The 16127-nt window shown below is 31.6% G+C and overlaps 1 protein-coding gene across 1 annotated transcript; it reads left to right on the top strand.

Annotated features, from left to right (window-relative positions):
* The first annotated feature begins 202 nt into the window (after positions 1-202).
* On the top strand, positions 203-16038 carry LOC133325321 (GTP-binding protein Di-Ras2). Its single transcript, XM_061534106.1, has 4 exons — positions 203-400; positions 11633-11818; positions 11881-12051; positions 15862-16038. Exons 2-4 carry the CDS (start codon positions 11705-11707, stop codon positions 16033-16035), a joined length of 459 nt encoding a protein of 152 aa, XP_061390090.1. The 5' UTR covers positions 203-400; positions 11633-11704; the 3' UTR covers positions 16036-16038.
* The last annotated feature ends 89 nt before the right edge of the window (positions 16039-16127 follow it).

Here is a 16127-nt window from a genome sequence, read left to right as displayed (position 1 = left end):
CAAATCGGGACTTTGTACAAGATCCTTACACTTACTTCATAATTGCAGACCAGCCCGAAAGAACCAAAAGGCCGGAATGAAAGTGTATAACAAGTCATTAACATTAAATTCGCGCATGAAGTTTTAAAGTGCCATACTCAAAATCAAATTAAAAAAAAACAAACAAGAACTATTTGATAGCTCCAGCAAGAGACATACATTGTGATAGTGTTTAAGAAACAGCCTCAAAATTACGGAGCAAAAGAATCAGCAGGTCGTGACCCGCGCCGAAGCAAACAACGACTATAGAGTTGTTGTTTTTGGTGCGGGGGGAGTTGGAAAAAGTTCATTAGTTCTACGATTTATAAAAGGAACATTTCGCGAATCCTATATACCAACAATAGAGGATACATATCGTCAGGTGAGCATATAACTGAGAAATGTTCAACTATTTGTAACTCTATGAGCTGAAAATTCGCCCCTCTAGAGCAAAAAATATTTAACTCCAAAGTTGATATTAAATATGACTGCATTGAGTATTACAATATGAGGAGTTAAAACGTTTTCGCTTCAGAACGACGAATTATTTATAAATGAAAGGGTTCGTAAAATTCCCAACGATCTTTCGACTCCCAGCCGACAAAGAAAAAAAAAAAAACAATAAATTTTTAAATTCGTTATCGAACTGTCTAAATTGTGATTCACATTACATTAAACATTAAAATTGCAGAATTTTTCATCTTAGATCGCCACCCTAATGGTAATCCGTCAGGATATATCGTTAGCTAAAATGCAAAAAGGCGTAACTAACAAAAAAAAAATTGAAAATTGACTTTTTGAATGAATATTGTGAATGTCAATAAACTACATGTGTTGATAAACCAAAAAGACGTAACTACAAGTGGGTTTATAATAATAATTAAAAAACAATTTTGTTTTATTTAGGTATACATCTGTCAGTGTATTAAAATTGAACTTAGAAAAATCTTCATTTGACATGTTTATAGTTTTCATTCAAAACAGTTTTTTGCTTCTCCTACACAATTATGCTTTTGTTAGTTACGCATTTTACGACTGTCAAAAAGGTGTAAACGTATAAAATGTAATAAAAGTGATAAACGTTTATTTCAATATATTCACCGTCTATTGTTATTTTGTATAAGTATATTTATTTATTTTTTATTTTATTTATTTTATATTTCATATTGCCCAGTCTTTCGACCTTAAGGCTGTAAGCTACATTTCACAATTAAATATAAATTTTATCATATTAAGCGGCTTAAATGTAAAAGGGAGGGATATTGGACTACTAAAGAATATTATACCGATCAAATTACAAAAAAAGGTTTTTAATTATTAGTATAGGTTATGATTAAACAAATTGATTAATTGGATTATGACTACTCCAGTAGGAATGGAATGGTTGTTAATCCACACCAAAAGGAAATTATTATATATAAAAATGAGTTGTAAAAATACATGAATTGAATTTGAACTACTCCAATTTATAAATATATATAACGTAATGATTTATAAATTCTTCATTGATTAAAAAAAATAAATAAATAAATAAAATAAGTAAGTAATATTGGGCAATACTAATTTATAAAATTTGATTAACTTGATATAATCATGAGTAATTGGAAATAAGATACTCTAACTTTTACTTTTAAACCAAGCTATTGAATGATTGAATGGTATTAAAGGGTGCTGGTAATCGCCCATGTGACATGTTCCGAGAGTTTTTGAATTCCCATACTTTTTTAAATTCCCATGTTGTGCAAAATGGTGTGCTCAATTTCGAGTGAAAGTGTGGCTCGAAAGCATAGCTGTGTTCAATATGTTACGAAATGTGTTCAACAAAAAAACATATGTTTCATTGGAATTTGCAATTTGTTTACCAACAAAATTAAGAAAAAAATATGCCTGCTGGCTTATTAATTGCCCTGGTTTCTACCTGAAAAAGTCAATGATACTGGAACGTGTTAAAATAAGCATTTATGGATATTTTGACAGAAGTGGGTCCTTTCATACACAAGGGTGCCATTCCTGAAAGCCTCCAGTTAGCAGGTACCTTGAGATATCTGGCTGTTGGTGGGTCCAGCAATGATGCTTTTATTTGGCATATGAGTGCAGCTAGTCATCATTAACAAAAGTGGAAATGGTATGCAAAATAGTTGGCTTCTAGGAGATAGTGTTTACGCTTTAGAAACATTTTTTATGCTCCCCAAGTGGAGCATGGATCTTGTCAACATCGGTATAATAAAGTGCACACATCTGCAAGAAACATTATTAAAAGGACTATTGGAAATCTTAAAAGTAGATTTTTTATAGATTCTATTTTTATTTTGATCATATGGTGGTTGAGTTGCCAGATTGATCTCAAAAATTGATCGCAAAAATGTTCAGCGCTCTTTTTCAACTTGTACGTGCTCAGAAAAACACGTACGATCTCATTTTGTTTTCAATCCACAACGCTATATGTGCTCGAATTATATTCCCAATATTTTTTTGGGTATTCGGAATGGAGCACACCAAATTTGGGAAAATGTTTCACATTCGAGCAAACTCGAAATGCAGCACATGGGCGAATATGTTATATACTCGAGCAACTCGGACAAGGAACGATCGTTCTAAAGATGAAGTTATTAAGGGAATTCGAATTTGAGGATTTCTTTGCGATCTTGTAAAAATAAATATTTGTTTCCCACTGCCCGGAATAAAATTAAATTGAATAACAATATTCGGTCTTTTTGTGTCTTTATCGCTGTCCACTTTAATGCTTTTAAAAGTGTATGTCTTAGCAGCTTCACACGGATATTTGACCTGTGTGGGCCGCTTTTAACAAAGCAAGATGAAAAATTTTGCATGAAGTTGCTAATACTAGCTGTGTTCCCAAACCTGCAATATAGTACTATATTGTACTAGTTTTGCAATTTTTGCTAGAAAAGCGTTTCCTTACGCCGAAAAGTAGGAAAAATTGAAGTTAAATTTAAGAGAGTTAAAATCAAAATGGCGTTCTCTTCTCCTATTTTCCGCAAGACCAATTTGGCCTAGCACGAAATTGCAAATGTAGTAAATTATGAATTTGACATTTGATTGCCAGAGATATACAGTCCGAAATAAAGCATATGAAAGTTAGCGCTTCAACATAAGGGACACACGCACACACATTTGCTTGAAAAGAAAAACAAACAAATAAGAAATTTAAAAATGGGCAAACAGATTTTGTATTCTCTTTTGGAAGATAGCGAAGATGATTAGCTGGCAGAAGATTCAGATGAAGATACTATTGAATGGGTTGGTTAATCGTACTAACTAGATGAAGAATATTAAATTAAAAAAAAATAATTTGGTTTGCGTAGCCATGTATGCGCTTGTACATATGTGAAAGTGTTATTCTTAAGTTATCTTAAAAAGTACCAGATATAACCTTTTAATGATACCCATATTGCCTTGGTGGCAATAGAAAAAGGGTTGTTTCAAAAAATATATGTTCCGAGGCCAATATCTCGGGAAGTATGCATTTACCCACATGAAATGTATATCACTGTAATTAGCACAAAGAGGGTTACTTACGGTAATCATTTCAAAATGATCCGAGTATTCTTGTTTTTCTAGTTCGCTAAAACATTCCAATCAAAATATCAAATTTCAATAGCATTAACATTATGGGAGCGTAAAGCCATGAAAGCCTTTCCGGGATTGGAGTAGTCGGAAACTCCACTTCCAAATATTCGATAATGTTTTCCTCTAACGCAATGGTCGCCGTTTAACTTTTTGTGTTTTTTTTTTTGTGCATTAAGTTTCTGTAGTCTTTTTGTCCTTAACAAATGAAATTTTTGATATTGACGTTTCTTCATGTTTTAACTATTTTTCGTTCCTTTACTTTTTGCGCAAATCTTGTATGTGAGAGTAATTTTTTATAGTTCGCTCTTTTACTAGATTTACTATCAAAAAGTACGGGAACGAACCTACTATTGGTAAAAATCGCTATTGGTTCCCGTAGATTAATGATCTTAAGCACACGGCGTGGAATGTAAAGCTGTGGCTAATGATTTTCAAAACACATTATATTTTTTGAATTTTATATTTTAAGTTGAATGTGTACGAATACCATTTAAAAAATTTTTTAAATTGACACTTTAAACCCACTGGGTTAACTAAATCCGGTACAATATAAATATACTGTAGTAGTAAAATGTCAAAATATCTATGAGATTCCAAAAAAAAACGATACAAAAATATATCATCTCCCTTCTCGATTTATTTGTAATCATGATTGAAATCAGAGAACTATTGAAATGCAACACTGCTTTAAAATGTTCCTGTTTGATAACTAAATCCGGTACAATATAAACATACTGTAGTAGTAAAATGTCAAAATATCTATGAGATTCCAAAAAAACTATACAAAAATATATCATCTCCCTTCTAGATTTATTTGTAATCATGATTGAAATCAGAGAACTATTGAAATGCAACACTGCTTTAAAATGTTCCTGTTTGATCACGTCCGTCATTCAGAAATATATTTATAATAACCTAGCCTAGCCAATGGGATGCTATTTAGAAAACACAAGGAAAGAAAATTTGTTTCGAGCAAAAATAAAAGAAATTATTTTTATTATTTTAAAATGATAACGATTTGCTTTTAATACAAAGCTGGGTATAAATATTACAAAGTGAGAAATCATAACCTGTCATTCATTTGTCTCGTCTTTAGTTATGTGTTGTGAAATTTGATAGAAGAAGCCACTACCTACATAGTAGATTATTTGTTATTCATCTCAAGCTGTCATACCTTTTATTGTTGTACCATGTTTACCACTTTTTGAAAATGGGATCAGACAATGGATATGAAATATCTCGTAACATCATCATGGTACAATTATAAAAGGAAACAGCAAATCCCTGCTGATTTGATACCAACGTAATACTAGTGTCAATATGAAATTCACAAATTATGTTTTTAAAAATCACCCAACAGGAAAATTCGAAACGCATGCAATATGAAATTGTTCTTTATTAAATATGCTCCCGTATTCAATTTACTCAATCTGCCTGCTGGGAAAGTTTGAGGAAGCAAATCTTTCTTCATTGAAAAACTCGCAATTCCCTGCATTTTCATATGTGTTACACATATAAGTGGAAGTGGAAAGCTCAACTATAGGAAAGATGTGGAAGCGATAGAAATATAAATTTGATAGATTTTCATTCATGTTTTTCAAATTGTATTTTAATGATTCGAACATATTTCATTTTCAAAATAAATATAATTTATTTGTTTGTTTACATTTTTCTGTCGAATGACGTTGACACTAGTATAACTTACAAAAACAAATTTCCATGTGGTTGTTGTATCGATTGTTGTACAACAACACTTGCTGTTACCTTCTATTATTATACCATGTAACATCATGTGATTCAACACAAGCTCCGTTCCTGAACCTCTTATTTTTTTAATTAATTTAATTTTTTTTAACCCCAGAGATTTTTTCTTCGAAATAATAAATTTTAAGTTAAAACCTAAATATTTTATTAATAAATTATTATTTTTTAGTAAAATTTATTTTCAGCAACAAGCTATGAGAGTATAGAACAATATGCAACATTTGTTTTCTAGAAGTTATATTTTCATTTTTAGTATTATTTTAAAAGGACGGGGCCGCTAAGTGAGTTAATCCATTTTAATAGCTTTACTATTAAAAAGTACGGGAACATACCATGGTAATGCCATGTTCTGACGGGCATCCGAACAACGTAGTTCGCTCTCAGAATTACGTACGTGAATTAAACCGTTCATACAACACTATTCATAATTCATGTCATCAGAGTTTTTTATTTCAAACTTTTTGTTTCTTGTTTTACACCAACAATGTAACATATTTTACATAGGGACATAGAGATGAATTACATAGGGATCTAAATAGAAAAAATAATTCTCTTTCTCCTGACTATAGTATGAACCAATATCTATTTACTTTTCATTCATGTTTTCCATTTTTTCTGAAAATATTGTTGTTTTTAATACATTTTTATATTTACTCAATTCAAATGTCACATAAAAATTTGGAGAATTTTTTGTTTGAGTTGCCCCACATTTGTTTCTTGTTTTGTACGCTAATTAGAACCAAGGGAAAAGAAATGCATATTGCATTATGTAGAAAACAAAATTTACATCCTACTGCATATATAAAAACTCATGGTATAATAATAGAAGGTGACAGCAAGTGTTGTTGTACAAAAAACGATACAACAGCAACAAGGAAATTTGTTGTTGTAAGTCCTACTAGTGTCAACTCATTTGACAGAAAAATGTAAATAAACAAACAAATAATCATCAAATTATTTTTATTTTGAAAATTAATTTTTTTCGAATCGTCAAAATAAAAATTGAAAAACATGAATGAAAATCAAATCAAATTTATATTTCTATCTATTCCACATATTTCCTATAATTGTGCCATTGCCATATATATGTGTAACACATATGAAAATGCTGGGAATAGCGAGTTATTCCTTGAAGAAAGATTTGCTTCCTCAAACTTTCCCAGCAGGCAGAGTGAGTAAATTGAATACAGGAGCACATTTAATAAAAAACAAATTTAAATTGTATGCGTTCCCAATTTTCCTGTAGGGTGATTTTTAAAAACATAATTTGTCAAATTCATATTGACACTAGTATTACGTTGGAATCAAATCAGCTGGGATTTGCTGTTACCTTTTATAATTGTATCATGACAAAAACTATACATTTTTTTTACTTTTCATTCATCATTTTCAATTTTACTGAAAAAGTTTGAAAATTTTATAAATATTTTCATGTTGTCAAAATTAATTTATTTTCGATAAATACTCTCAATTGTTAGGGATGGGACAAATTTCTTGGTTATTCAGAGAGTAATTCGAATTGAACAACGTACAAAAGTCGGTGTTCGCTCAGACAATTTTGTATGGGGAACTAAGTAATTACTTCATAATTGAGCTAAATAAATATTGAAATTTTTGATCGTTTGTGGGGGATGTACCAGAAGAAGTGAAGCAATCTTCGGACTTTATCTAGGATTGGTAAAGATAATACGTTTAACAAAGATTGGTTCAAATCGGACATTTCATTCGTCTGATGTTGTATTTAAAAATATTGAAATTTTTGGCCATTTTTGGGAGGTACCAGAAGGAGTGAACCAATGGGTCCCATCTTCGGACTACACCCAAACATTGTAAAGATATTGGGTTGTGCAAAGTTTGATTCAAGCGGGACATTCTATTAGCCTAATATTTTATTTATAAATATTGAACATTTTTACCATTTATGAGGGAGGCAACAGGAGGATGAGGCACATTTTCGCCGTATCAAAGGCGAAAGTTGGCAAAGGCAACTTTGCCAACTTTTTAATATTCCATTTAAAAAAATCGGCTTTTTTCATGATTTTTAGTACACATAAAGACAAAAATGTCCTGACACCGAATCCGTTCGCGATCAAATTTTTGGTTGATGCGCGCAAAAGTTATCGATGTTTTTTTATTTTGGGGATAAGAAAAAAATCTTAAAATTATGCCGTTTATTATATTGACCAAAAATGTAGATATATGACTTCCTTCGTAAAATATGAATATGCAGATATTATAATAATCGCGAAAAAGCTGCACATTACCGCAAAATATAGGCGATTATGTCATTATTTTCATTATATTAATGACATGTATCGTCCTAAAAATTAATTTAAAAACATCTATATAATCTAAACAGCATTCGTTTTCATTTTTTGTCAATAAATAATGCATGAGGAATTGAAATCTTTTGTTTTGTTTTGAAAATTTACCACATCCTGCCCGAGGTTCATATATATATATATATATATATATATTTATATACATATTTATTTAATTGTGGCTTCCAAATCAGCCCTTCTCAGTGGAAAAGTTTTGTGCCATAAATGGCCGCTCAAGGACCACGAAATAATTAAGATTGTGTTACGTATCCAATATACCAATATTGTCTTAAGCGTATGTCAAATTCTCGAGCCGAAGTACGGCCCACAATGCTTTTCAATTTAAATTAATATATAAAGATCCACTACGGAATCTGAGTTAAGCTGGACATCCGTCGAAGATTTTGCAAATACCAATGGGCAGATTCCAATACGTATACATTTTCCTTGCTTTTGAGGGTGGTTGAGGGTTTATATCCTACACGTACAGATTTATTTAAAGCTACGCAATTTACTCTTTTTGCAAATTGTGATATTTTCATGACAAAGCACTAGAAACATTATAGAGACCCATATGTGTGACAAACACCAATGGACAGATACCACTACAGGCTCCTTGCAAATTTTAAAGGTCTATATTTCAGCGGCCTATAATCAGGAGCCCAATGTAAAATAAATTTTTTGGTCATTTGAGGCTTGTAACATTTTCTGTTCCTATAAATGTATTTTTGTTGTTGTTGAGCATAATTTAAATTTGAAGGAAATGAAACGTCGAAAAACATGTTTTGACAATTTATTTCACAAACAATAAAGAAAAAACTTTAAAAACATATGATTGTCACTTACACCTTATTAAATACGCCTTGAGCAAAACAATAGGTTCGTTCGTTTACTCAATAATTTGTACGAATTTGTACAAATTATTACAAAATGTTGTTCGTTTACCCAAAAGTCCAGTAAAAGAGAGTGAATTGAGGAGCAGATTTGACAGTTGTTGTACTGAGTATTTGCAAATTCTTACAAGGAAAATTTACTCAGTAAGAATTTTCTTGTACCATCAGCTGATATTTAATCAGCTGTTTTTTTATGTTTTGTAAACAAACAAAAAATAGGTGTGTCTGGTTACTTTCCCTGCAGGAATTGTCCAGTAACTTCTTTCTGAGAGAGTAAGGTAGTTTTATTCTCTTTTGCAAGAAAAATGCGAAAAGTAAACAGACGGCATCCCTGCAGAAGCTTGCAACTAATCAGCTGATTTGTCAAAACAAACCAATTTGTCCGCCATTATAAAGAATTAAAAGAAAGAAAACACAACCAGTTTAACAAGTTTTTGAGCTATATTTTGTACCATTCCTACTTTTCACACAGAAATGTAAAAAAATAAGTTGGAAACCATCATAACTACCTTTCTGCATATCCAAATCCATATTTGGGCTTAATAATTTACTGCCACTGGCTACAGAGACACACTGATCTTCTTCCGTCATTTTTCTAAAAATGCTGGAAATAGTCTTTTATTTTCCTATTACATATTAATACTTACGTTTTTCTCGTTTTGTAAAGTTTTTCTCCAAAAACAATTAGTCTTGCTAATTCCAAAAAAAATTATTTTCAAATTGAAAGCACAAAAATAAATAAACAAACAATAGAAAACATCTGATTGAATGTCGATGTATGAGAAGAAGAAGAGTTGCAAGAGATTGCAAGAAGAAATTTTTCCAGCAAGAATTTGCAAACTCTCACTGAAAGAACTGTCAAAATTTCTCTCTCCAACCGCTCTCTTTTGCAGAACTTTTGGGTTAACAGACGACTTCCAGTAACAATTTGTAACAATTGTTACAAACTTAATTTTTCTCAAGAAAATTTATTGTTTTGTGAATTTTATTTTGATTTTGTATAATTAAATAGTTAAAACTTACCGGTCACAACCCTTTTAAATGTTTGTGGGGAACAAGCAACATCAATTTTCCGCTTGTTATCCATTTTTCTAATAAAAATGCTGTTTTTTAGTTTGCGCCAATTTGTTTGTTGTTTTAATCAGCTGTGTCGAAACAATCTTTTTACTGGATGTTGTTCGTTTACTTTTTGCTGTTTTCTCTCTTGAGAAGGAACAATTCGTATTTACTCTCTGCAAATTCTTACTGAGTAAATATTACCCTTCCAATCTTGGGTTCTATAAATAGAAATAAATCTTAAAATAAAACTATATTACGAAATATAAATTTAAAATTGCGTCTAAATCGATAAGTACTGACGTATATCTTCCAATCGATGTATATTTTGCGAAATTTCATTTGACGGCTAAGATGTACTACATTTTCCATTGAAATACCCAAAAACTCGTATAACGCGAAAGGTCCATATGTCTTTAACGCGCATCCGATTTCGGTGTGCACCCTAAAAAATACATCGATCTATATATTTCAATGCGGTCCATTAAGAACCATGGATGACCCAGCTCACTCTATTTTTGAGATAAATTGGCTCTTTCGGCTCTGTTTTCGAAAAGTTCAAAATCCGCATAAGGTCATATTTTTTTTTGCCAAATTTCGTGTTTTTCTATCGCCGTTCTAGGAGATTTTCACGAAGACGATTTTATTTCATCCGAAACGTAGAAAAGCTTACTGATCACGAGTACCCATATAATTTAATTGACACATCTAAAAATTTGGCCCGAAAAAATAAGTTTTTTTAGAAATTTGATCGCACAAAAGTTTCACCTTTGGGTGTGTATTACTACTCTGAAGCTACACAAAATATATATCAAATAACTCAGATTCGCGACTACAATAATCATATAATCGATTTTCAGAAATTCGTGATTGCGCATTGAAACTATTCCTCATTTTGTAGGCTCCTAGTTTTACTTTGACACGAAGTCTGTGAATTGAGTGGCTTAGTCACAAATCGATAGAAAACATAAAAAACTGGTTCGCTACTAAAAACTATTAATATTCGTCGAACTTTTAGGGAAGCCCCCAAATATCGGTATCTGGAAGGAGCTTGAGCACGTGTTTTAACCAATTTGGGAACAATTTAATATTTTCGGTTCTCATTGAGTAGAAAATGTCATTACCAAAAATTATCAAAATTGTCCCTTGTTTCCGTGAAACACTCATATAATTGTAACACCCATTATTCTATATTTTGGGTGTTTTGGACACGTTTTTTTGCCAAATTGCCTCCAATATGATTTTTCAGGTTTTCATGTTGCTATATGGACAATATTGGCTCACTTTTTAGGGAATCACCATGTAACGCTACATCTCAAACTTCAGCATTTTGGGGAGCTGGGACAAACTAGCTTTTTTTATATGTTGTATTCTCATTATGTTAAAATTCTCCCCACCAAAAATGGTCAATATGATCGAATTTGTATGAGGTGTCAAATCTTCCTACCAAAAATGTCAATGTAAGTTTACGGTTTGGTATAGCTCCCATAGAATGATACAATCCAATTTTCAGTATTTTGTAGACTTTAGGGACATTATTTTTTCAGAGCATAAGATAGTCCCCATATAAATATACCGACCGATTTAAGGAATATTTATTTTGGAGCTAACTCTACAGTTCATAAATTTGGGTTCGATCACGTTTGGGTACATGTGAATATGTTTTTTGGTTTGGGAACACAACTACTATTAGTATGATTTTTCCACAGCCTTATAGAGATAATCATAAAAATGTTAGGAATTACAAAAATGCTTTAAATTATTTGGTGTCATGTTTTTTTACATATTGCATTTCGATTATATGAGGTAAACATAAGTATTCCATACAACAACTAATCTTCATGCATCGGTTGTTCCTTTTGTTGTAGGACAACATTTGCGGCTTCCGAATATATTTTAATACAATGAGTTTGTTACAAGTTATATTTCAGCTCTATATTATGTATGTGCAGAGGCTAATTGCACCTGGTTCCATTTCAATTTTTATAGGTAATTAGTTGCAATAAAACGATATGCACCCTGCAGATTACCGACACAACGGGATCACATCAGTTTCCAGCGATGCAAAGGTTGTCCATAACAAAAGGTCATGCCTTCATTTTGGTGTATTCGGTGTGCTCGAAGCAAAGTTTAGAGGAGTTGAAACCAATATGGAACCTCATTAAGGAACTGAAAGTGAGTCAGCCGCGAATTAATTGGATAAATAATATGAATTTACTTATTGGAAACTATTACAGGGCCAAGACATTGTAAACATACCTGTCATGCTGGTAGGTAACAAGTGTGATGAAAGCGCGGAACTACGAAATGTTACGGAGGAGGAGGGGAAGGAACAAGCGCGTCTATGGAATATATCATTTATGGAAACTTCTGCCAAAACCAATCACAATGTTACGGAACTATTTCAGGTAATTTACGGATATGATCATAATTATTTTCATGTCATCTATTTGATCTATGAACATAAATGAAAATTAATTGACTCTTTATGATATTCGTTTTGAACATTTCTGCAATATAAAGAGAGGGAGAAAATAATAATAAAATGTTCCAATATTTTAAAATTTTTTATGTGAATTCATTTAAAAATAACTATAATAAATTTTGTCGATAAGAGGTAGCCGAAACCAAGGCACAGGCGCAGCTGATTATCTGATTAGCTGTCAATCTATATAGTTGCCAGATGAATTCGACATGAGAATTGTTACTAATCTTGCATGTCTTTGGTTGAAACATCCAAAAGACATATAATATATATACGATGGGACATTTCATAGTCGCGAATAAAATATAGGTGTCACCATATCGTGACATTATGTTATATGGTGACATAAAAAATGTTAATTTTTCAGTGAAATGATTTTTATTTATTTATTATAATATTTGCATTGTAGTAAATACAATACTAATAAGAAAAGAAATAGCGTTGGCTACAGTGGCCATCAGCTAAATTGGCTGACAATTTTTAATAATTTTGAATCTTACAATGTTATTTTCAGATGTATTATATAGTTAAATATAGCTTTAGTATTAACATCGGTAGGGGATGTTAGCATATTCAGTCCATCGTTTTTGAGGTATTTGAGACGGGCTCTGTTGAAAGCGTTGCAAGATTCTAAAATATGTAGAACTGTGTAGATATTTCCGCATTTAGGACATTTGTTGTCTAAATATGTGTTAATTAGATGTTGGTGTGTGGCAATAGTATGACCCATTCGAAGTCTGGGAAATATACGCACTTCCTTTTTAGACATATTGGTGGGATATATATGCGTTATACAGTTAGGATTGATTTGTTTGAAGTGTACATGATTAAATGACATGCGTTCTTATAAAGCATTTTCTTTAAGTAAGCCTTTTATATAGCTTTTTAAATCAACTTTTTCAGTGGTTCCATCCGACATTATGGGAGCTGTGCATGTGTACCTTACTGCTCTACCTGCACTTTCGTTTCCTTTAATACCTACGTGACCAGGTACCCAGAAAAGTTTTATATTATTGTTATCGGTTAACAAATTTCGAATTTTGTTAATCGAAGCCCAATTGTTATTTGATGTACATGACACTACATTAAGAACTGATAAAGTGTCGGAAACAATTATAGTTTTTTGTTGAGATTGAGTTGCAATATTGAATTCTAGAATGCCAGCAGCTTCGGCTGTGAAGATTGATGAAAAATCAACAAGAATTTTAAGGAAGAATTATGAGGAAATTGAGCTTGATTTTGAAGCATCAGTGTATAAAAACTGCGTGAAAAAGTATCGAAAATGCTGTGCATAGATTTCGTTCGAAGTTTTACATTTCCCTAGAGCGCTGAGAGATGTATCACAGGAATCGATAGAAAACAGTCAAGTTGGGAAAATACCTATCTCCAAAAAGGTACAATCCATAGTCAATTTTGCTTAGCACAAGTGATTTTACTAAATAGGTAAGAGTGTTGATGTGAGCGAAACTTTTGTGTGAAAGATACTTTATGATGTTTAATCGAGGAATAAGGTCCTTTTTTAATTTAAGTATGTGTTCATTCCACCGATAGTTTTTCTGAAAAATATTGTTGATTTTTAGGATTTTAGCTTGTTGACGTAGAGAATGCTAAATCCGTTAGTTAATATATTGGTGGGCTTACAGTTAGGCTTCCGACATATACGTAAAATTTAAGACTTTGTAGGAGATATTTTGTCACCTGAAGTTTTGGCCCAAGTGCTGATGTCATTTATGATGTTAGAAAATTAAATGATAGCAGCATCGTTATATTTATTGGAGTTTAGAATATATAGGTCGTCAGCGTATAGGCAATGATATATCTTCGGATATTTGTTACTGATGTTGCTGATTTGATTAAATGCTATTTGAAATAGCACTACCGACAGTGGGGATCCTTGAGGTATGCAAACGGGTTTGACAGATAATTATTAATTCTGACTTTAAATGTGCGCCTAGTTAAATATTTTTCCAACACCCCATGATATTAATGAATCTAATATTATGTGATTTTTATATTGTCTGAAATGCACTGGAATTTTGACAAACAAATAATTTTGAAGAGACGGATCATGGCCCAAATACCAGGTCAAGGTCACCACACACTATTTTCGTAAACAACTCAAATGTTTTTCCCAAGATTTGTAATATATTTTTCATATTTTAAGGGTCCCATACACTAATGCATGAAGAATATCAAAATAGTTTTGATTTTGAAAATGAAACCCTTTTAATCTGGTGAATAATATTCATTTTCAAAATTGTCAGTAAATAATTTTGTGTACAAAAAAAAAAAAAACTAGAATTGTAATGGGATAAGAAACAACTGAATTTACGACTGAAAATGCCATTTTTGGGATAAAAAAATATTATTATTATTATTATTTTTTTTTTTGTTTGAATATTGAAGGGGAACAAAGGGGTTCATCGGCATGACGGAATGTTTGTGTATGTATACTATGGGTCTTGGTCCAAATATCAGGTGATCCAGAAGGCGAATTCCTTCAAAAATATAACCCTACTACTACATTTATTGTGTTGTGGCAGATCTTTTAGAATATTTCGTTTATTTTATATATTTATTTATTCCTCAACGAGAACGACAAAATTAGCACCCCCACTGATTTTTGGTAACCATTTACTTATTTTTCACACTATTTTCTTGTATTTTTACACATTTGTTTTTGAAATAGAAAAAATATTTTGCATAATGAAATTGTTTCCAGGATCACCGAAATGTCAAAAACGGAGCTGGAATTTATTATGGATCTATATTGACAAATGTCTTCGAATACGATAACTCGAAATGCAATTGAAGCTATCATAGTTGTTGTCCCAAAGCGTGCACCGATATATGATTGAAAATCTTTTAATGAGACATTTTAGAAATAAGCTCGAATTAAGAAGAAAATTAAAATCATTTTTTTCAATTTCATAAGTCTAACCTGGCGAACTCGGTGTAATATTCCAATTTGCATTTTAGTGCAGTTTTTTCCTCACTGATGCAAAACAACATGGATCCATACTGAATAAGTTATTGCAGATTTCCACATGTAAAAAATTTTTACTACCCTATTTAAATTAATTTTTAGATTGAAAGAGATATAACCACATTTTTACCTCTTAATCTAAATTCCTACCGAAGGGACGGACAATAATAACTGTAATTAACAAAAAAAAAAATAATATATACACTCCATTATAGGATATCGAATTATTTGGTTATAATATTAGGTTGTGTAAAGTTTAGTTCAAATCGGATAGTCCAAGTTTTGTGGGGGACGTACCAAGCAAATGCAAATGGAAGTTTCATATGAGATGTACATGTTTTGAAAATTTTTATCCTTTTTGGGGGAAGCATTAGAAGGGGTGGGCCGATATCAAAATATTGCATGAATTCGGTTACCCCTTTTGAGGAGAGACAAAAAAACAGACAGCTACATTGAAAAATTGGTCAGAGCCCCTATATTCGTCACTACAAAACGACAACAATAACAAATGAGAAAATTGTAAATTTATCATTAAATCGATATATTTTTACTTATTGAACATGTAAATTTTTAGAAAAAGTGAACTTATTGCGAGCGACATGCCTAATGAATAGAATTACTTGTTGCTTTTGTTCTTTCTTTCTTTTCACCTAATATTATTTTTTCAGGGTGTAACGAGATGTGCGAAAATAAGGATTATTACGATAGAAATGAAAATTCAATTATTATCTTTTTGTATCTCTTTAGGAATTGTTGAACCTGGAAAAGACACGAACAGTTTCGCTGCAGTTGGATACCAAAACTAAAAAGAAGCAGAAAAAGGAAAAGAAAATGAAAGAAACTAATGGTGCCATTGCAGAGAACGGCGAAGGCGATGGAGGAGGCTCTAGTAGTGCCAAAGAGAAATGTCTCATAATGTAATGCTGAGAAATACTAAAAGTTATCCTTATGCTGGTGCATATGTGTACACAGTGAAATTGTACATTATACACACTCATTCAAACATACAAACA

This window comes from Musca vetustissima, unplaced genomic scaffold (assembly GCF_032173495.1).
Source record: "Musca vetustissima isolate MV318-11 ecotype Yass unplaced genomic scaffold, APGP_CSIRO_Mvet_v1 utg470, whole genome shotgun sequence".
Classification (NCBI taxonomy): domain Eukaryota; kingdom Metazoa; phylum Arthropoda; class Insecta; order Diptera; family Muscidae; genus Musca; species Musca vetustissima.
The sequence above is the reverse complement of the archived record's forward strand: the minus strand, read 5'-3'. Positions and strand labels throughout refer to the sequence as shown.